This window comes from Prinia subflava, chromosome 2 (assembly GCF_021018805.1).
Source record: "Prinia subflava isolate CZ2003 ecotype Zambia chromosome 2, Cam_Psub_1.2, whole genome shotgun sequence".
Classification (NCBI taxonomy): Eukaryota; Metazoa; Chordata; class Aves; order Passeriformes; family Cisticolidae; genus Prinia; species Prinia subflava.
Window position 1 is genome coordinate 36,273,762 of NC_086248.1, and position 22,781 is coordinate 36,296,542.

Here is a 22,781-nt window from a genome sequence, read left to right on the forward strand (position 1 = left end):
TCTGGGAAAAATTACTGGTGCAGAAATAAAATACCGGTATTTAACAAATAGTGAAATTTAAGAAGTTTGACTAAGTTGAGCAAATGTCGCTACTAACTAAAATAAAACTGTTTTATTTCAGTAAGAAAGTATAACAGAAAGTTACTACTTATGCATCTGCTTTAAGTCCAATAGGGTCAACAAAACAACAGTGCTTTTTAAGCAAAGAGAGAGAACAAAGCAACAACAACAACAAAAAAGCATGCAAGCCTAATAATATTCTAATAGGCAAGGTCTAGACTGCTGCATCTAAAGCACTTTTAACAGAATAGCTTCAGAGATATTGGATGACAGGGGTTCCATCTCCAGATAATGTAAGCAGGGGATCCATAAATGGGTCTCCACTAACTGATGTCTTAATATTGAATTCAAGAAGGTCACGCCTGTCAACACAAGCATTCAGAATAACTAATGAAAATCTGTTTAATTACATATGAAGTCTGGATCACTGGAGAACAACTAAATAATTAGAAGCATGTCCAGTGTAAAAATGATTGTAATAATTTTTCATTGTTGATTAGGATACAAATCATGCAAAGTGTCTAAATGTCCGAATAATAGCTCAGGTTTTCATCTTTAATCTCTCTCTCATATTACTTAAGGTGAATTTCATTAACACTGGATCTCTGTAGGTCCATTTTCTTCTCTGAATATACCTATCAGTCTGTGTATCTCCATAATTTATTGCCAGTTATTATGTTTTGAAAAAATTTAAAAGAGCTATTTAGTTTCTTCAGTTTTGTTCTTCATCCATTCTGTTTTCCCATTCTAAAACTACAAATACAGGATAGAATGTTCAAAATACTGAAAATTTCTACAAGAAATTACATGTACACTTTAATTTCTTTCACAAAATGCAGTCTTCCAGGTACACTACTATGTTCTGTATAATTGCTTTAGTACTCAGAATGTAGGCATCCCATCCCACAGCTGAGTAAGAAAATGAGAATATCACATAAGACATCAATTTTCCAAATTAATGACACAAGATAGGACAAAGACTCTTGAGGTCAGTTTAAGCTGGCTGACTTCATTTGTTCAGGATCAGCAGCTTTGGAATGCCCTATGCCCTGTACTGCTGTGAGAATATGCCTTGACCTCCCAACACTCCATTGCCGTAACTTCCCTGGGAACACCTGCACTGCTCTGTCCAAGTGCTTGTGCATACAGCCAGTGTTAGTAAACCAATCACTCCCACACATTTCTTAATGCTTGGATGCCATACTGACTGCAAGCTTACTTTGACTTTTCATGCCATGCTCAGCCCAAGCTAATAAACCTCTGAAACACAAACTCCAGAGAGGAGAGACACTTGAAGGGTCTGGGGTTTTTTATACAAGACAGCTTAGTTCTGGCTGAATTGTCCTGAATCCTGACTGACTCCATATGGAGCCACTTGGCAATTCTCATAAAGACATCCAATTCCCCATATTCTCCAGGATTTTCATTATCTAGGATATTCCATTATAAAAGATAACAAACCTAGCAATATAAAGAACTCAGGAAAAACATTAGAATATGTCCAATCAGTCCAATTAGGTTGTAGTTTGTTATTAAACAAAAAGCACCCCTGCAATGAATGTTAAGAGAACTGGTGAGGGAAGATAGAATTATTGACTCTTTAGCTGACATGAACTGTGTGTTTGAACAAAGGATGACAGTATGAATTTAAAAAAGACCCTACAAAATTTCTAATACTACTCAGCTTCTGAAGGACCAATTAGAAGTTATAATTTAGTTTAAAAATAAAGTTTTCACCTTAGCAAACTCTCACTGGTATGTAAGATTATTCTAAGACCTTGGTGGCAAGTCGTGTCTGACAGCCAGGCCAGGGTTATGGAGAAGAGTAAGGGTACCTGCCCTTGAACAGTCAGTGTGTTCATAAAAACATATGCTACTAGGAAGAAACTTGGCCACAAACTTCAGCAAATGTTGGGTACCAAGACAGAATAAAAATTAATCTATGGAGCCAGTTTTGTTGCTATGCTTTGTCCTTTGTACAAGCAAATTCACTTTCCTCAGAAAATACAAACTGTCTACTGAATTTACTGTGTTTTGCTTTTTCATTTAAAATGAACTTACCGGGTGCCGTCTGCTTTCCAGCTAACTTTGTATGGCTTCTGCTCCAAAAATTTAATATTTTGCTTGTCCATGGAGACAGGCTGTGCTCCAGGGAATCCAGTCCTAATAAAAAAACCCATGTTTATTAATGGTTCTGCAATAAATAGTCACACAAGTAGACACATCTTTTACATCAGACTCAAGTCACACCTCATACCAGACTTGTTGAAAGGTTAACTCTGAGTCAGAATATCTTCTCCAATAAAGTATTTTTCAACAGAAGTCAAAAGCCTATCTCACAAGAACAAGATTATTTTTTTATGACAAAAAACTAAATTATGTGAAACTTCAAAGTTTTAACTCTGCAGAAACAGATATTTAATTTAAAAATTTAAAGCACAATAAGCATCAACAAGTTAGGAAGCAGTGTGGATCACCAATTTTGGAACGGAAAAGTTCAGGATAGTAGACATTAAAACCAACATTTTTATTAGCATTGGACACAAATCCAAGTTGGCTATAAAAATGAGTATTATACCTCTATACTGAAGTGTAATAGCAGTGGTATAAAAAAATCTACTGCTTGGGAAAGAACTAAATTTTATACAAATAGTTGGACTAGGCTACATCTGGAATTTGAACAGCAACGTTTTGCTATCTCAATGGAAAAGTAATTCTAGAATCTGCTTTCTTAACATCAAAAACTGATCATTCCATTTCATAGAACAGTGCAAGACTTTCACTGACAAGTGTGTTTGAGGCTTTTTTTAATAAACAATCCATCCAAAACTGGTCACCTTTTTTCTCATTTTTACAATGAGCAGCTTCATTCTGCAAAATGTAACACACTTCTAGACAGTATAAATAAGTAAGTTCTAAATATTCTCATACCCTTCCCATCCACAGAACTGCTGACATTTTTGCTGTATTCCTCCTAATTTCGGTTGCGTTGTCACCTGGGTCACACATTTAACTGTTATTCCTTCCAAGAAAATTGCACCCTAAATAAAAGAAAAAATTTTAAAAAATTAGTATTAAAGCCTCCATAAAAACAAATCAGAATATGTCAGTACAAGATTAAGTCTGTGCTCACAACCCTCTAGAGCAATACTAGCTTAAACATTCCTTACAGATTTACCCCCAAATGCCAAGATACATTCGCTGAGCTTTGCCAGGAAACTCACAGGTGAGCCATACTATAAACCCAGGAACTGAAATGAGTTATTTACAAAGAAAAAATATATTATTAAAAAAAAAAAAAAGGCTATAGGGATATGGCAAAAGGAAGGGATAACTAGTACTTAGATGCTTACACTACTTAGCTAATACTCTCAAAAAAGTTGATCTAGGACAAACTTAACAAAGGAGAAAATATAAACAGCAGATTTGCAACAAAATATTTGTATAAATATATTTTTATAATTTATTGTTAATCTAAACCAGGTGATTAAAGTGGAACTGCTATCCTGAATGCCCCAGAAAAGCCTACATAGAGATCAAAAAAACCAAATTGGAAATAAAACTCTAAAAGAACTTGTACATTCTAGAAAAAGTTTGATGCCAAGAGGAATAAAAACAAATCTTGCATAACAGAACACATGAAAACCATCAGGTCTACAAAACTACAAAATTAAAGATTTCTATGGAGATCTCAAATCAACCAGACTTAACAAAATCTCAAATAAAATTTTAATGCACACGAACAAGAACAAACCATGGCTATTCACCTGTTGAATCCTGTAAGTAAGATACAAGTATCTAAGATCTGTTCTCTAGTTCTCTGTTTCACTAGAAACCAGCTTTAACAAATCCAGCTGCATACTACTAATGAAAGGAGTAGTATTTTTCTCCTCTGCATTTGCACACACTGTGGCACTCATCTGTTAAACACTTGAGCAAGTCTAGGAACTAATTTGGCAAAAAATAACATCATAAATTGGTAATCTTCTGCCAAAACAGTATCCTAAACTACCTCACCATAGGATAACTCAGTACCAGTGCCAGCAGAAGGCAAGCAAAAGGGAAAGCAGGGAAAAGCAGGACCACAGTTTTCAGTACAGCCTGCAGTTAGTTAAGATTGGCTCAGTCACATCACCAAATCACATTCAGAGAACAGAACATCCCAAAGGTATAAACTGGTTCATAACCTTAACTACCTTGAGCTCCCCAGACTTTCTGCGTGCCACTCACCCCATACGATTCACATGGGCACCAGCCGTGCAACAGCGCACAGGGGAGGGGCAGGAGAGGCAGACAGCTCCTCGTGCCTGGCCAGCACATTGTCTGAATTCTGATAAGTGGGGAAGAGCACCAGGAAACAAAGGAAGGTGGTTCTGCTTCGGTGAATAAAGGCAGAGAGCAGTGGCAGTATCACTGCTAAGATTGAAGTAACACGCAGGGAATGGGAAAGATTTTCCAGAAAAGAAAAAGTAATAAACACAAAATTCGTACTTGAAAGTGTTTCTTGCAGATTATCTGCTCCAAGTGTAATGACTAGCTAAGGCACAGCACTATGAAAACAGTGTGAGTCACCTGGGCATTCGTGCTTGGCTAACTTAGCACTCCAGGTTTTATGAGGACATTCTTTGGGTAAAGTGCTAAAACTGAGCCAGACCCAGGCAGTTTTTACCCTACTGTTCAGCTACCAACGCCTTTGGAAACAGGACACTGGAGACCATGGTGCAGAGACTCCAGAGAACTCAGATCACCAGCAGCACATCGACTCCTCAGCACCTGATACTAAACCAAGAGTTTAAGCCCCAAAGGATCCAAGGCAACTACCTGCACTTGGTATCTACACTCTGCACAACCTTCACACCACCTGTACTAATCAACCTTGCCTCACTTGCCAGGAATTTCTCCACCCATCACTTTAGCTGAAGGAGAAGTGGCAGTGTGGATCATCCTGTGTTGGTTCACATCCTAAACACCATCTGGAGGAGTGGGTGAGTGGGAACAGCCCCAAACACACACCTTCCTGACCCTAGCAGCTAGCACCAGGCCTGGGTGAGAGCTGTCTTCAGCTACTCAGACTTGACTGCGTGCCAGTATGCTCAGAGACTGCCTCTCAGAAGACAAGCAACATTCCAAAACGTGTCAGGAAGAGACATCTTCTAAAATGAAAGAAGTGAGAGACAGTTGCACTGATCAGCTTAGATTTAATACCTAGAAACACAGGTGCAAACCACAGTAACTGCCTCTTGGCATGTACAAGCAAAAAAGAAAACAAAATCATATTGACTGTCACTTAGTAGCAAAGGTGTTCCACTAAACATTTGGTTTTCATAATGAAACAGGCTTCACAGAATTGGTATTGCATGCATTTGCCTTGGTTTGTCTTTTGTTTGCTTATCTTGTCCTCATAGAGGAACTCAGAAAACATGGGGTAGATGTTAACTTCCATAAAACAGAAGAGTAACCTGTTTCAAAACCAGGTTCAGAGGAGTTAGCATTTCACTAACAAAATGGAAGAATCTGCAGGGTCTGGTTTAGGCATAAGATAATTAATTTATTTCCCCTAAACTTCCTATTAGCATTCTTATTTTTGTGACATCTCTGACTTTAGTAACAGGGATACAGACTGGGATGGTAGTTTAAGATTCAGTGGTATTCTTAATTTTAAAAATGGGCTGGAAATAACACTGTGCAATTCAGTATAAACAAAGTTCTACACTTAATAATGGATAAGAAATTATACAAACACACACTGGTAGATAATTAGAGAAAAAGACATGGAAGCAGCAAGAGACCAAAAGCTGAATTAGTACTGTTCTGCTTTGTAAAAGGCAATTATGTTGAGATATATAAACAGAAATATTAGCCTTAAGACATGTGAAATTAATTTCTCCCTATTAAGCCTTACAAGGATGGCCTCAACTAGAGGGTTGCATTCAATTACAGGCACCACAGCATCAGGAAAACATGAGTCAACATGACAGAATACAAAGAATAACAAGAAAGGTCAGTAGTATAAAAAGTATGGACTATAAGGAAAAAGTGAACTAATAAGCATTTAACATGGAGAAGGAAATGATCCCCATATTCAACACATAAAATGGTGCTGCCAAACCAAAAAACAGTATTTTTCCCATATCCTTCAAGATGCCCATAGGCAGAACAATAAGTGCAAGGGTTAAACTTTGCAAAAGAGAGTTGGTTAGGCAGAAAAACCCCAAGACACTAATATTTAGAATCAATGTACTGTGATAGTTAATTAATAAATATCTTCACTACGTCAAATCAGTTTAATTGCTTCCTTCTGTCTCACAGATGACCACAAGACACCTGCACTCAAAATCGTGAAGAAAATCATTAAGAGCCACCATCTCTTCCAGACTGTTTAAGATGTCACTATTCATTTCAGAAGCTCTGCATCTCACACCCTGTAAATGCATGGGACTAGAAGAGACAACACTCCTTAATAAACCATAAAAGTTCCATATGACCCATAAAAGGTTTGTAGGCTCTGGCTCAGAATTACAACTTTTAGTCTGATTTGCAAAATGAAGTATTTTTTTCCTGAAGTGAGATTCTAAGTGTCAGTTAATAATGTTCTTTTGATGCTACAATCAATACTGCATGCACTGACAAAGTCAAAACTTGCTTGGATTTCCTGTGTGGCACCTCAGACTGCAACAAGCAGATTTCCTGGTACCTGCCAACTTCCGTCAAGTTATGACAAAGGAAACTGTAATGGCTTTATGTTCTAATGATTCTTACATTTTCTGTAGTGTAGGAAAGAAAGGCTGTCAAGATTTTTTGACATCAAAATATGGAAGTTTTAATGAAAAATGTTGCAGTAAAGCTTCTCACATCAGAGTTTCCGAAATGGACAGCATACTAACTTCATTTCACAGGCTAGCTGGCAGCTGTTTCTGACTATTCATTATGCTAGCAAGATGCCTGGGAGCTGTCTCAGCCTCTATTACTAAACTTTTCTTCTGTCTCCACAAAGATTTGGGTCAAAATGAGGAAAATTCACACCACTGCTATCACTACAGCTACCTGGATACCTCATGGCTTTTAGAAAAGAGACGAATTATAAAGGTGGAAACATTTGCTGCAGGAAACCAACACAATACTGAAAATGCAGCCCTTCAGAGAGTAAAAGAAGAATATCTGAGCAAGAGGTATTTACCTGATACTCACTCCCCCTGTAGACCGCACATTTACAAGGAATCACAAACAAACTGTATCCATCTCTACTGAGTTAAGAAGTCCCATCTGCCAGCCAAGAACCATGGTAAAGAATTCTGCCCGTTCCTCCTCTTCATGTCAAAGACTGTTCCTTCAGAGCTGCAAAACTGAATTATACGAATATGCATATTAACTAGATGATCCTTTCTTTCACAAATTATCTAACTCATAATTAACTTTTAGTTATTAATATGCTTATTCGTATAATTTAGCTTCCAGCTTTCAACAAAACTACAGCGGCAGACAAGAAAAAGCCCGGGAAGCCAGTAATCATTCCTGTTAAATAGATCAGCTGAGTTTTATACCTCATGAAAAGAGGCTGCCATTGTAATTCATCATAACACCTCAGGCCCTAATGATTCAGAAGGCACATCAAAAAAACTTTAAGATTCCAGCTCCCCCCCAAATATTTAGGTATCAATGTTTTACTACAAGGCTAATGGAGGCCATACCCCCTAAATATACTTTTACTATGTTTTTAGGTGTGGGAATTTTTTTATTCCAGATGAGGGATAATTTAAAAGTTTTCAAAGCTCATCTTGCTTCTTTAGACTGGATTTTGTATTCCTGTCAGGCTAATATTTTCCATACTCCACCTGTAAACCTTGTTAACCACCTGCAGTAACAACAAAACGTGTTTTTGCAGCCTATTTCAATATCAAGATTTCCAAGTGTCTGCAAACAAACACACCTCAGCGCACAAGTGAAATAATTCAGTATTATGAAAAAACCCCTATTTTTGCACTCAGCAATAGTCTAGCCTACTTTATTTGCAAATAAAAAAGCAAATCAGAAATTTGAAGAAAACTGAGTCACTAGTCTTCACATGATACAAATATAATCTTTGTACTTGAGTATTAGTTCATATCATGGTAACTACAGTAACTTACTTCATCAGAATTATGCAGGTGTATGTCAGAAATAACAGCAAGTGATCAGCCATATTTCTTATAAAGCTAAAACAGCTTTGAACACAATAAAATTTCAAAGCTGCCTTGGTTTTTTAAAGCTCATATTGCTTTTTGCTAATCCAATTTTCAATCCTACAAAATTTCCCAAAGAAAGACTATTTACCAAAATGAGCACTGAATTTTAAAAATTCTGAATTGCATCCACATGACTAAAAAGAACAAGAGCTGTTTCCACCCAACTCTAATACCATTTCATCTCTAAAGACAGACTAAAAATTAAAAAAACACTTTTCTATCTCAAAAAATTTTTATATTAGAAAATTCCTAAGTCATTTTTACAACCGGAATATTTGAGGTGTTGAATATTAAAGTTCAAGGTTCACATAGGAAATACAAAAAAGTTTACAATGGATCTACAATTTTTTCCAGTTAGAGACAATATTTCCAGTCCCCATTTGCAAGAGCAGTGACACGTGTACAGCATGTACATGAGGTAACTGACAGCTATGAGGTTATAAAACTATGTTTAGCAATTAGAACATTAAGTTCCAAATTACCAGTTTTAGGCGTTCTTTTCTCCTCTTGCCAAAGGAGGAGCTTGATGATCCGGGTTCTGATTCTGGGCCTCCAGGTTTACCATTATCATCATCCTCCTCTTCATCATCATCAAAGCACCATTCTGGAAGCTCTGGTGGTGCTGGTGCATCATCTTCATCGCCGTAACGACGAAATAATTCCTTCAAATAGTCACCTTTATAAATACCTGGAGGTCTGGCCTGAGCAAAAGTAGCCACAGCATCCTCAATACTGTCAAGAAAAAAAAAAAAAAAAAAAAAAAAAGAAAAATCCCTCTGGATGCTTAATTTACATGTCTTAGTCATGTCATGCTTTACCAAACATAAGAATTATTGGGACTGAGAATCAATACAAATTCAGAAGTGGTAATTGCAAAAATATTCCCTGTATTTGAAAGTCCATGCTTAGATCTGTCTGGTAGCAGTTGCTCTTGCACAAGATTCTGTGTAACTCTGTAGGCACTGCAAATGTCCTCAAGTGACTGCAGCTCAGGCTGCTTTGACTCCTTATTGTAGCTCCTAGTGGTCTGCTGATCACTGTTTTAGCACAGAAAAACTTCTTTTATTGCTATGGAGAAGCAATAGGCGACATACAGGTAAATACCTGAGAACTGCATGAACACAAAAACAGACCAAAGAAACATATCAACAAACTTAATGAAGAAAAATGCAAATGTTTAAATTCAAATAAGGTTACATTTTTCTCTGCCAAGAACTGTCCTTCCTCTCATTAGAGATTTTGCCATCATACTGGGAAAAATCACCCTAATCTTTTTAAATTACTTCTTTTTCCAGAAGTTTCTCATAAAAGTGCTGTGGTTCACAAGTCTTTTATGATGTACCTAATACTTAATCTTGCTCAAATAAAATGGACCACAAGAAAATTAGAAACCAAAACTAACAGTCATGCATCTTTACCAGCCAGCTGGAAAACTCATACAACAGTGAGCACAACACAAGGGTTTTTCTGGGTAATTCTGAATATAATTCTGTCTTCCATTTATAATGGCTGTGAAGAGCAGTAATGCTCCAAGGATCAATACTTTAAAATCTTACTGTAGAGGGGAGAGGAGAATCCACAAAAATAGAGATGTCCCTGTTAGCCTTCTTAACAAGCACGTGTCTTAAAACTGGAACAAAAGCACATTCTATATCCTATGACATTATTTTTTTTCAGATATTTAATTCAAAATGGGGTTTTTTTTGTCTGACCTGTACAGTATGGAATGGAGCCTGAGAACTTTAGGAGGTAAATTTTCCAAATCAGACAGAAACAGTGTCTAAGAATCAGTAAGGCTGATTCACTCCTCTGATCTTTGTAAGTGGAGAAAACAAGACTTTCTCCAGAGTGACACTATCACATGGTATCATTTCAAAAATGACAGTTTAAGAGTCTGAGTTACTCAGAAGAACCTTCCTTCTGTTTTCTAAAACTCCTAATTTCTTTCTCACAAGACATTTTTTTTTTTTTACTTTGCTATCTTTCCTAAATTATTTCACATCTTCTGTAATGAATGCCACTGAAAGGACAAAACAAACCAGAAGTTATGGGGTCTGAAAAATGGTCGAATTTTTCTCTGATGATATTAGAAGAACTCTATAATCTTCTGGAACACATGGCAATGAAAGCCAAAAGAGGTAGCACAGATTTCATATACAGAATCCTAGCTGAAAGAAAGCACTTTTCCAGGTTCTAGAAACACAGCAGTCTTTGTGAAAAATGAGTTGTTGAAAAGAGAATCAAGTAAGGTTTCTGACCTTATTGGTCAGAAAGCTGAAGAGCTTTCAGGCCTTTCTCTAAACTAACTACAAAATATATCCCATTGTACACAATACAGCAGCAACACTCCTACATCATACGCTTAAGGAATGAATACGGATGGATTTTTCCATCAGGAAGATCTTATTTCCTCATTAGCAAGAAACAGTGCCTTGTTTTAAGGAATGATACAGCAAATTAGATTTATCTTGATACAATGCTCAGCATTAACTAGCATCTTGGCAAAATTGTTTCTTTTGCTGTGGACATTTTTTCCTACCAGGGATATCTGGATGTTCTATTAAAATAATCTGACAACATGAACAAACTTGATACAATTAACTACCCAAAGCGAAAACAAATAAGACATGGCTGTTGAGTGTTAAGGCTCTTCCCACCAAGGTTTGAAAACAGAGGGGTGGCATAAAAGCAGCAGATCCAAAGAGATTCAAGTCCCTTTCCTCTTCAGAACAAGGATCAATTCTAAGTCTCTTTATTGCATGCTGCTTTAAAATTGTTTGATTAAAAGCATACAAATTTTCTAATCCATAGGAACAACGAGAATCATACTATAAAGACATTTGTGTCTGTGTCTACTTCCTATACACACCTACAATCCTGCAAAGATTCAGCCACCCATCACTAATGGTTTCCCATCTCCATTCTCCAATGCCCTTATTCCAGGTTTACTAGCAGACAGCAATGACCTAGTTCTTTGCAAACAGCTTGCACATGCATGCTAAGTATAATAACTCTATGTCCAGCCACAAGAAAATCCTGCAACAGGAGCAGAATTTTCTTCACTTAAAGAACTATACATAAGAAATATCATCAGAATGTTTAACGGGCTTGTCAAGAAACATGACTTTCACATGACTATGTCAAGAAGGAAACAGTGTTATGTAAATACTATGAAACAAAAGTTATGCAAAAGTTAATGTCCAGCAGGATGGTACAGGCATTGTTTGGTACAGGCATCTTTTAAAACTAATGTTATCTAAAAAAGATAATTACCCTGTATGAATGAATCAATATTTTTAAAAGATTAAAAAAAATGGGTGAGTCTGTACAGAAGCATGCTGTAGACTTTAGTCAAAAAACAAGCTGGAAACAAGGGCTTCGTCTGCCCCAATCCTTCAGAAGTATGTATGTTACTCTGCTGTTGCTCTAGTTAATCTCTTCAGATCTCAAAAAAGCCCAAAAACCTACACGACACTTCCATGAAAAAGATGAAAAAGTACAGGAAATAATATTTCAGGGATCTCAAAACTGTACATTCTAACTTAAAATGTGGGACATGTCATGGGAAAGAGACAATATGATATATATACTGCTAAAGGCCCACACACAGCAGGCACAGCTAACTTTTGACCTACCAGACCTGAAATTCTTGACTGCAACAGGCTAAGCTACCAAGGGATGATATGAAAAATGTTAATATGGGCTGTTTACTCAAGGTCATTGGGCAGCTATAAAACAAGCAACAGTGAATACATTAGCATAGCTGTCAGGACAATGAGTGAAACACACTGAAGAACCCTTTGGCCACATTCCACAAATGCCCAGGAACTAATATTCAAAGTTACCTCCAGTCCAACTTCTCGACCAAAAAGGCACAGATCAAAAATCCAGTTCTATTGAAACCATGTGTACAATGGACACCTAGAAAAGACAAGAAAAGAGCAGAATCACTTGCAAGTGGTTTTAACAAACATATTTAATATCAAAAGTATGGGTTTGGATCCTTCCACCTTGATCTGTAACATTAAAGGGTTATCTTCCTTCACATCACAGCACCACAGACCATATAAGGCATATAAACCTAAAAGGCAATTTACTATATTCTTCCTGCAAATTAGCAGCAGCAGGGATAGGATATTTCAGTTCACCACAATCAAGAGCACTAACTCAATGTGATTGAAATATGGCTAATACAGATAAGATTCACAAATCTGCTCAAATGCTTGTCAGAAGGCAATAAGATAAAATTTATTAATTGAGCTTTTAGTGGATTCAACAAGCATGATATTCATTTCATATCATCAGGCAAAAAATCGTATTCAGATTACCTTACCTCAAAATTGAAAGGGGTGCCAATAGACCACAATTCTAACTCAAATTCCCTCTTGCCATGCTAAGACCAGACTTACTAATTTGGAAAAAAAAAAAGAAAAAACTACAAAAAGAAAACTATTCAACAGTATAATCACCTTCAATTACTTATCTTTTCAATGTGAAAAGAAGAATTAAGTCTTCAGTCTCTATTTTACTGAACTCATCCTCCAGTGAGAGGAGGGATACAGTGTCAAATGCATTGCACATTTTTTCCTCAAAAGGCAACAGCACCATCTAGTGATAAGCAGACCAGCCTTAATACTATTAAAAATGTCATGAAGGATTCAAAAAAGATGTTGCCTCTTCCTCCTACCTAATTTTAAATGATAAGTATCATTTAAGTTTCCACTAACATCAGGAGCAATTATTCTTAACATTTTTCCGTTGTTACCGTAGAATCATAGAATTGTTTAGGTTGGAAAAGGCTCTTAAGTACATCTACACAGCTTTTAAATACCTCCAGGGATGGGGACTGAACCATTTCCCTGTGCAGTTTGTTCTTGTGCTTGACAACTTCATCTTTTGCTGAAAAAATTTTCCCTAATGTTCTAAAACTCCCTAGTGTAACTTAAGACCATTTCCTCTTGTCCTGTCACTGGTTGCCTGGGGAAAGACACTGACCTCCCTCTGGCTACAACCTCCTTTCAGACAGTTGTACAGTGATAAGGTCACCCTGAGTCTCCTTTTCACCAGGCTAAACAATCCCAGCTCCCTCAGCCACCCCTAATAAGACTGGTGCTCCAGACCCTTCACCAGCTCTGTTGGCCCTCTCTGGACACACTCCGGAATGTCACTGCCTGAGCACCAGTGCCAAATACTGGGGACAATCACTTCCTAATCCTGCTGGGCACACTGATGGCTCATGGTCAGTAGAGCAGCACACCCAGGTTCTTTTCTACAGGCAGCTTTCCAGCTGCTCTTCCCCAAGCCTGTAGCATTATCTGGGGTTGTTGTGACCCAAAGTGCAAGACCTGGAACACAACACCACGAAGCAAGCCACTTCAGTTTTACTTCATTTCCTCATTTCTCTGCCACAGCTAGTAAAGAAAGTTTAGTAAAAATTCACTTGATGCATATTCAAACAAAATGTGAACATATCACCGTGGAGGCCTAACCAGAAAACAGACTGGGGACACAGATCTGGGTGCAACAGAGCATGCCGGGCAGAAGACCCGGTTTATTTACAAAAACCTACTTTTATACCTTTTCTATGAGGCCTGTGGATTGGAGGAAGGAATTCCCACCTCACCACCACATTGGTGAAGGGGACTGTCACACAGTCTTGTTTGTCCCAGCAGGGAATGTAAAAACAATGGCTATGTTTATAGAACAAAGCTGGTATTTACATTAAAAGAGCGTGAGAAGGTACGAACTTCTCCTTTAATATGAACGCTCAGCAAACCAGGAAAAACTCATGGCAACATGAACATCTATCTTTTTTTACAGTCCTTTACACTGAAGTACAAACTTTTTCAACTGGAGAACCAAAGAAGTACCTACAAAGGTAGACGGACTAAAAAAACAAACCAACTTTAAGTGGGTAAAAAAAAATAGGTATTAACTGTAACAGGGTGAGGGTTTGTGCCTGCCCACCAAGGTTCCCCTCTTGATAAAGCAAAGTAAAAATTACCATGATTTTTTTGGATTCATCATTTCTAACAATTTAAAAGTACTAAATACTTGCATATATATATTTATTTATATATTCATTTAATTTGATGCAAGTTATACAACAACTTGCATCAAATTAAATGAATTTTAGCTTCTTTATGTAATTTACTCCTAACAATCATTTCTCCTTTGTTTTCTGCTGAAGCAAAATTTTTGCATGTCACTTCCTTAAGGCTGGCAGGCATAGTCCTGTCTTTCATGCTGCAAAAATAAAGTTTCCTTCCTATATTGTTCTAGATGAAGTAAAAATTTTGATCACTTATCATTCACATTTCAGTCTCTTTTTATATCTAATCGTGACACTGAGAACGAAATTGCACACAATTGCTATCACTAAGTCCTGCAGCTGTTACTGCTGCCAAGAAGGTTAAGTCAATAATTTTATAAAAATGACTAAGATAAGAAGCATCTCAGCATGAGACCAAATGGCTTGGAAGAGAAAGATCACACAGAGTGTGATGTTGCTGTAGACCACTTGCACTTTTGATAAACATCTTCCACACCAGTCTCTCTGATGCTCTGTCAGAGGAAACAAGTGCCTAAAATGACAAGTTCCAGTAATTCACAAAAGCGAAAAGGAAAATTCCAACATTCCCCTTTTACTATGAAAGCCTAAACAACATGTTCTTCAAAAGTTTAGTCAACATACTATTTTCTTCTTAGTTCTTTGTAATTGACTTTTTTCCCCTCTAGAGGTGAAATGTCTAAATAATGGAAAAACATCCCACACCTCATTAAAGCCAAAAAGTTAGTGACTTAATACTAAAAATGGCATTTTGTTAAGTTGAAATATCAACTAAATAGGTCTGCTACTTATAGGATATCACCATGCTATCCATGCATTATATAAATTGCTGACCATAACCACTATTTCAAGTTCTAAAATATTATTGCAGGACCAAGTGGAAGAACTGCAAAAGGAGACTCAAAATGAGGAATTGCCAAAAGAAAAGTGAGTGGGATCAGTCACCAACAATATCTTGCTTCTGGCGTAAGTTTTGAAGTACTGTTGGTGACTGGTTCCACTCACTCTCATTTAGCAGTTCCTCATTTTTTAAACCATGTAGTTGTGTTATCATTCAGAGAAGAACACGCAGGTTTCTGTCCTGGTTTCAACTAAGGCAGAGTTAATTTTCTTCACAGTGGCTGGTGTGGGACTGTGTTTTGGATTTGCGCTGAACACAGGGTTGATGATACAGAGATGATTTTGTTATTGCTGAACAGGGCTTACACAGAGGCAAGGCCTTCTCTGATTTTTGTGCTGCCATGAGGTGAGGAAGTTAGGAGTGCCTGGGAAGCTGGGAGGAGACACAGCCGGAACAGTTGACCCAAACTGACCAAAGGGATTGTCCAGACCACAGTGCACTCAGTGCATAGAGTGGCAGGAAGAAAGAGGAATGGGGGGACATTTGCCTTCCCAAATCACCATTAGGTGTGATGGTGCCTTGCTCTCCTGGAGATGGCTGAAAATCCGCTTGCCCATGGGAAGCAGGGAATTCGTTCCTTGCTTTGCTTGTGTGCATGGCTTTTGCTTCCCCTTTGGAGCTGTCTTTATCTAAACTTGTGAATTCTCTACCTTTACCCTTCCACTTCTCTCCCCAGTCCTACCAGTGGAGAATTGGAGGATTGGCTTCAGTGGGGTTTGGCTGCTAGCTGGAGTTAAATCACAACAGTCTTGAATTAAACTGCATTCTGTGTACAAAAAAGAAGCAAGTATCTGAAATACAATAAATTCTGATTCAACATGAGGAAAAAGCACCTGTATATTGTAAGAACACTGGAAGAGGCTGCCAGAAAAAGTTGTGGAGTCTCCAAGCTTGGAGGCTGCTCAAAAGCCAAATGGGCATAGTCCTGAGGAAGCTGTTCTAGCTGTTCTAGCTGTTCTAGTTGTTCTAAAGAAGGGCAACTGAATAGACAACTTCCACAGGTCCCTTCCAATAACTTCAGCTATCCTATCATGCATCTGGATGAATCCTAAACTGCATGAACATACCAGCTTCATTTACCTAGCTCTTAGCAAGGACACCTGCACAAACAACTGTTCCATGTACTCCTAACACAGACAGACACTCAGATTCAAGAAGGCTGCAAAATCATCCTCCAAGAGGATTGAGGATGACACCCATTCAGACTCTGGAAACTCACCTGAAAGTAATTTCTTGTCTCTGATAGTTTGCAGACAGAGATGAACATTAGTATGATTGAAAAAATCAGAGTAAAATAGTTTTTACTAAAACTAGAAGGCATGCAAATGAAACTCAGAACTTATTTCTTTCTGAATAAAAAGAAGTATGCTTAGAACATTCAAATATTTACTGCAAGACAGTATACCACAGAAGAAAAACTTAGCCTAGTATCTACTACCAGTTTTGTGAGACTTATTAAACAATCTCTGATAATTTAGTTACCAAATATGACCTCAAGTAAACCAGACCACCAAATGTCAACACAATACACAACTTGCATTTGTATCAGCAGAAGTTACAAAACCACAGTGCAAATATCATGTACTTGTAGACAGCTCTTGGGCCTGTATAATTTTCTGCATTAAGTCAACAGCTGTTATCAAACTAATGAACCCAGAAACACACTACTTTGTGTAAAAAAAAGAAAATATATTCATTTTGCAGTAAAAGCAATCAAATTTATTTATGCATAAACACTGTACTGAGGAAATTCCTTTGCTCAGACTTCTAAGATTAAGAGACTGCAATTACAAGCAAATATGAAACAAACTAAGAATAAAAACTAATGATGGGCATAAGATGGATATAAGCTTATACCTATAAGCTCTGAAGGATTCTTATCACTGAAGTGTTCACATACACGGATAAATGTTTCTGTATTCTCAGGTGTAGGGCACTCACCATGCCTGAAAAACACAAGAACACATGGATTAGGAGATATCTGGGGGAAAGGGAAAAAGAAAAAAAAAATTCTTCAGTGTGAGCTTTCAAATTAAAAGCCAAAGAAATAATTAAGAAGTGCATACAACTTACCCTTTACATTGAAGCTTTATATATTTAATTCCCTCTTTCTCTATATCGTTTCTGTCATAGAATCTAGTGGTGTTGGTCAAGTCTACTAGCAAACCCATTTTAACCTAACAAACAAAACAACAAAAAAAATTAAAAATAAACATATATGTGGTTCAAATACCAGTGCATAAATACTAAATGTCTAAAAACAAAATAATTAAAAGCAACTACAGGCTACATTTGTAAGTTTAAAAATTATTAAATATTGCATTTGTTTGTAAAATCTGTATTTTACCACTATTACAGACATCTGCATCTCTTTGTGAAAGCTGGTGTCTAAATTAGCACTAGTCATCAATCCAAAAACTTCAGTTTGCTCCAACCAATGATTCTAAATAAGAAAATTCTGCTAGCAGCAACAGTAAAGTCTGGTAAAGAGTTACTTTAACATGCTAAAAAGACAAACATGATGGAATCAAGTGCTCTTATGTGTGTGTTCTGCAAAGCAGAACAATACTAAACACTGGCACAGTGTAAGAAAAATTAACTACTGAGACTTACATATAGGTACACTCTGAGAAAAAATAATTCATTTTAATTTATCTGTCTATTGGAGTGCAAAACAACAAACATATTTTCAAGTTTATCAAAACTTATCAAAATAATTAAATTCCTAAAAACATCTTATTTAAAGCTAAAATGCAAAACAACTTCAGACATTCAAACACGCTGTCAGCAGCTAAGGTGGCAGTGTCAACCACTCAGACTTTAGGAGGTACCTGAATCCAGGATGCCTTGCCCACTCTACCCTAATGTGCCCCCTTGTGCATCAACTTAGGTTTTTAGTGTTTGTTTTTATAGCTGGAAAATAGGTCTTTCAAAGAGCCTTATGGAAGTTATTATGTTTTTAAGAAGGATGAAAAGCAGAAATTCCACTGGGTGGCACAAAACACACAGAGTATCAAAGTATACCCTACTGATCTTTGTTCCAAACAAAATTTACAACAACAAATCTACCAGTTTTACTGTGTAAAAACAGCCATTCTCACACCTGAGCAAAGAAAGTGTTTCTGCTTTCCTGTCTTGTAAGTGCCAGCAATTGCTTTTGGACAAAAAACTCAGTGTCATGCTTTCAGGTAGGACCAACAGACTGGTAACAATTTAACAGTGCAGTTGGAAGAATTACAAAGTAAAACACCATTTCCACGCAATTCAGAAACTACACTACAGTTCAGAAACAGCTATTTCACATTAAGATGTTATTTAGTAGACCCCTATTATCTACAGAGATAGCGCTCCATGATATTCAAACTTCTCATGATAAATGTTTGTAATACTTAAATACTTTCATATTACTTTTATTTAATAAATATTAAACAGCATCATTATGCTATGTCAACAGGATTAAAACTTCTAAAGTAATATCCAGATCAGTTCTGAATTTCTCATTGTAAACTTAGCATATTCTATTCAGAATACTTTATTTACTCTTATTACTGTGATTTGCAGAAATACAAACCACCTCACAAGTGGCTCGACCTGAAAACAATGTTAAACTTCAAATATAAAGTGTCAATGGAGCTGCTAAGCATGGAGACTGAGAGCAGTCTAGACAGTGATTAATTCTGTAGGAATTATGCAAAGGCAATTAATTCAATGATTACTTTCCTCCCTCTCCATTCCCTACAGCATTTTGCAAATGTCTCCAAGACTACTTAATTCAGGCCTGTAGGACTTCTCATTTGCTATTCTTTTGCCATTATTACAGATCATTTCAATCATATACAACTGAAGCTCATGTGAAGTGACCTGTTCCTCACACACTTCATGGAGCAGAAAGGCAAATGGGCATTGAGTGTAATTTATCCAAAGCTATAAAAGCATTTATGGTGTATAAAGCATGTAAGATCTGAAAGCAGTTTTCCTGCTTTACAGAAAGCCTAATCATTTGCATTCTCAGTCCATGGGACTGACTGCACATCACACATTACAATTTACAGAGTGCAAAGCACAAGGAAATTATACAGAAATCTTTAAAGAATGGGAGATTACACAACATAACTAAGTATACAGCTATTATTTTCAAAAAATCCATGCAAAAAACCCCACCAGTACCACTGGAAAAAATTAAAGCCTTTCCCTCACTTCCTCACATTCCAAATATCCCCAGCTGTTAATGCCTTATGCATGTGCTCTTCTGCTGCTGTGCAGTAAAATGGGCTTTGCTAAGTTCCCCTGTATGACCCCAGAAGCTTCTCCTTGGACACTGGAGATTGAAAACACCCTCCCCAGCAAGGAGATAGCATACTACAATACACTGAATTCACTCCAGTCTCAGGAATTTTTTCCTGCATTTCTTATTTGAGGAAAATAGTTTAGATCAGTGATTGAACGTATCTATGAAAACAATAATGTGGCTGAAAATTGGTAAGTAGCTTTCTTAACAGGAATTCTGTAACTTTAGCATACTAATTACCCAAACATTCTTTTGAGTTAACTAATGTCCTAGCTCTTCGTGACAGAAATAAATCTACCTGTAAAAAGCACAAACTGTACTAACCTACCTACTCCAGAAATAAATTTTTAAAAAATTATTCACGCTCCTGCAATTCACTTAAGAGAACATTAAAATACTATGCCAATACTGGTGATCAGAAGAAAAATGGTGCTGCCAAGGCTAATCAAATCAGTTTCTAACATTCAGATATTCAGCAACTAGGAGAAAAGGAATCACACAGGAAGCTTGTTAGAAACAGTTTCTCCCATACAGATGTTGTCTTAAATGCTAAACCAGTACCTTCAAAAATCTGTGGTAACAGCAGTCTCTCTCTATTGCACAAATCCAGGTGTAAAAGTTTCTGCTGAAGTCTTTTATTTGAGAGCTAAATTATATGGATTTAAGTAGTAACCAGTTTTCAGAAGTACTTATTCTGCAAAATATTAGCAGTAAAAAACACACTGCAATAAAATTACAACAACCATGCAGAGTGAGCTACTTTCACCTTGGGTGGGAAAACTCACTCTTACAGGGCTCCTCAATTTCACATTTATTTCATTGCTGGCTTGTTGGTAATCTGCTGATCTACAATAGAGGACTTCAGTAACCACTACATAACTTGGCAAATAAAAAAGAAATATATATTTTCAAATAGCAAACATTCATCAACAATGCCAGGGTCCAATAGAATGTAATGGATTTGATGAGAATAGAAAGTTTGAGAGAAATTCTGCTTGTTAATCAAAATTACCAAAATATAAGTGGGGATCCTCATGCTACTAATTTTAATATAAATTCTAATAATCTGATGTCACTCAAGACATGAATTTGTAGCATTACAACAGTACTATGTGACTACTGGAAAGGCTATAAAGTCTCACCATGATTGTTTATTTTTGGTAGCAAATCACTAAGGAGGCAAGCATTTAGAAACTCTGAGTAAGGCTGTGAAGTTCTCTGTAACTCCAAAATATATACAGAATTTAAATTACTTTACAACATGAAGAATATTGGTTTGGGAAAATTTCCATGTATGCTCATCAAATCCAGTCAGAGTCAAAAATAACATAATACATAAAAGAGGAACTCAAGTAGAATTTAAATGCACATTTCAGAGACTGAAATATTACAGTTTATGGTTTAAACATTTTTCTGAAGGATTTTTGTCCATTAAAACTGTATAATGAAGCTACACCAACAAATGCTGCATCACCAAAGCCCACCCTGAATGGGCCCCCTGACCGAGGCCCTGGAGTGTAAGCTGATCTGAGATAAGGTAAAAGTGACACTATTCTCAGGTCTGGACTGGGAGAACACTTCCACAGGAGAATTCAGCCCAGCAGCTTTGGAGTGGAGCCACAGCCCCAGGCTTATCTGCTGCCAGGTCTGCACAGACTCTGCCCCAACCCGGAGGGAGGAGGAGAGGTTCTGGTGTGTGGCCTCCGGGCAGAGGCAGCGAACACCAGGCACAGACTGGTGCAGCTCTGGGGTCCCCACCCCAGGAAAGCCACATCGACAGGACATTCACGTGAGGGACAGCAGAGGGGGGTCATGGTCCATCAAAGGCCACCCTGAATGGTTCCCTACCCCTGCACCGGAGCACTGCATGTGATGCAAAATGATGCAACTGACACAGAGCCTTGCAAGGGACAGCATCAAACTCCCCCCTGCTCAGGGGGGCATCTGGGCATTCCCACCTGGCCCAGATGTACATTAATCCACTGGATTCTACACTTCGTGGCAGGGGACCCTCCCCACAAAGACCAGAAAGAGGGGAGCAGCAAGATGTCACTGGGACCCAAAGAAGGGTGATATGTTTCTATTTAATCTGTCCCTGTCACTCTTTCTGTGCCCTATCCACCTCTTTTTTCTACTTCTTTCTTTCTTTCTCTTTGCTTCTTTTACTGTTAAACAAACTATATCCTTTTCTTGGTATCAACATTTAAACTCATTTTGCTTTAATCTTGTTTTCGGAAATATTTTGAACAGCAAGATTCTTACAGTTTTACAGATTCTTACAGATTCTTACAGAGAGTTCTGTTTGATCCTCTGTGATTAGAGCAGATCATAAAAGCACAAATGCAAGAACTCTAACAAGAAAAATCCTACTAGTTCAAGCACTGAGAACAGGCACATATGCTTCACTGGTTGTAGTTTCTTACTGCATTACTGCACAGGTACCTCTACCACTGCTACACTGAGTAGTTCATCATCTACTTCACATCTAAGCCCAAATAAGATTAATAAAATGAGGATTCTCATCCTTTAGTCACCTAATTCTTCTGACATTTAAGGTCTGAGACTGATAAACAAAATCAGAATTAATTTAACCTTGATCAACAGCAAAAAATAACGAAAAAAACCACAGAAAAAACACCACTTGCATGATTCATCTCAGAAACAATCAAAACAAATGGGACTAAACTTCTATACTAAGTTTAATAACCAATCAAATTAATTAGGTGGTAAGCCTTTCTTTGCCTGGCAGGCTCAAAATCCCATTTCCCACATCTCCAGATGCACTGGACTGGCCATAACCCTTCAGAGACCTACATGAAAGGCTGGAAAGGTCCTGTTCCCCATCCTTATTGTCACAGCTGTGCTGCAGTGCAGAACAACGTGCAAACTGAAGCACACAGATAGAAACGGGCAAAGCAGAGAACGAAGAAACGAGCCAGAACCACAAGTGTGTAGTGGTGGATGCCAGGAGGTTTAATAAGGCAAAGTGCAGGGTCCTGTGCTTGGGTCACAGCAGCCCCGGGCAGTGCTACAGGCAGGGGGAGGAGTGGCTTGAGAGCCGCTGGGCAGGAAGGGACATGGGGGTGCTGGATGACAGAAAGGGACATGGGGGTGCTGGATGACAGAAAGGGACATGGGGGTGCTGGATGACAGAAAGGGACATGGGGGTGCTGGATGACAGCTGGCTCAGAATCAGCCAATGCTGTGCTGCCCGAGTGGCCAAGAAGGCCAATGGCCCCT

At 37.7% G+C, this 22,781-nt stretch overlaps 1 protein-coding gene across 1 annotated transcript in view; it reads right to left on the reverse strand.

The window, feature by feature from the left end:
- Positions 1–22,781, reverse strand: part of RNGTT (RNA guanylyltransferase and 5'-phosphatase) — a 172,766-nt gene that overhangs the window by 143,578 nt on the left and 6,407 nt on the right. Inside the window, exons 3-8 of the mRNA XM_063389629.1 lie at positions 17,327–17,430; positions 17,111–17,199; positions 12,128–12,203; positions 8,765–9,014; positions 2,992–3,101; positions 2,122–2,223 (exon numbers count right to left, since the gene is read on the reverse strand). Of these exons, the coding sequence (XP_063245699.1) occupies positions 2,122–2,223; positions 2,992–3,101; positions 8,765–9,014; positions 12,128–12,203; positions 17,111–17,199; positions 17,327–17,430 (731 nt within the window). The remainder of the gene's footprint in view (positions 1–2,121; positions 2,224–2,991; positions 3,102–8,764; positions 9,015–12,127; positions 12,204–17,110; positions 17,200–17,326; positions 17,431–22,781) is intronic.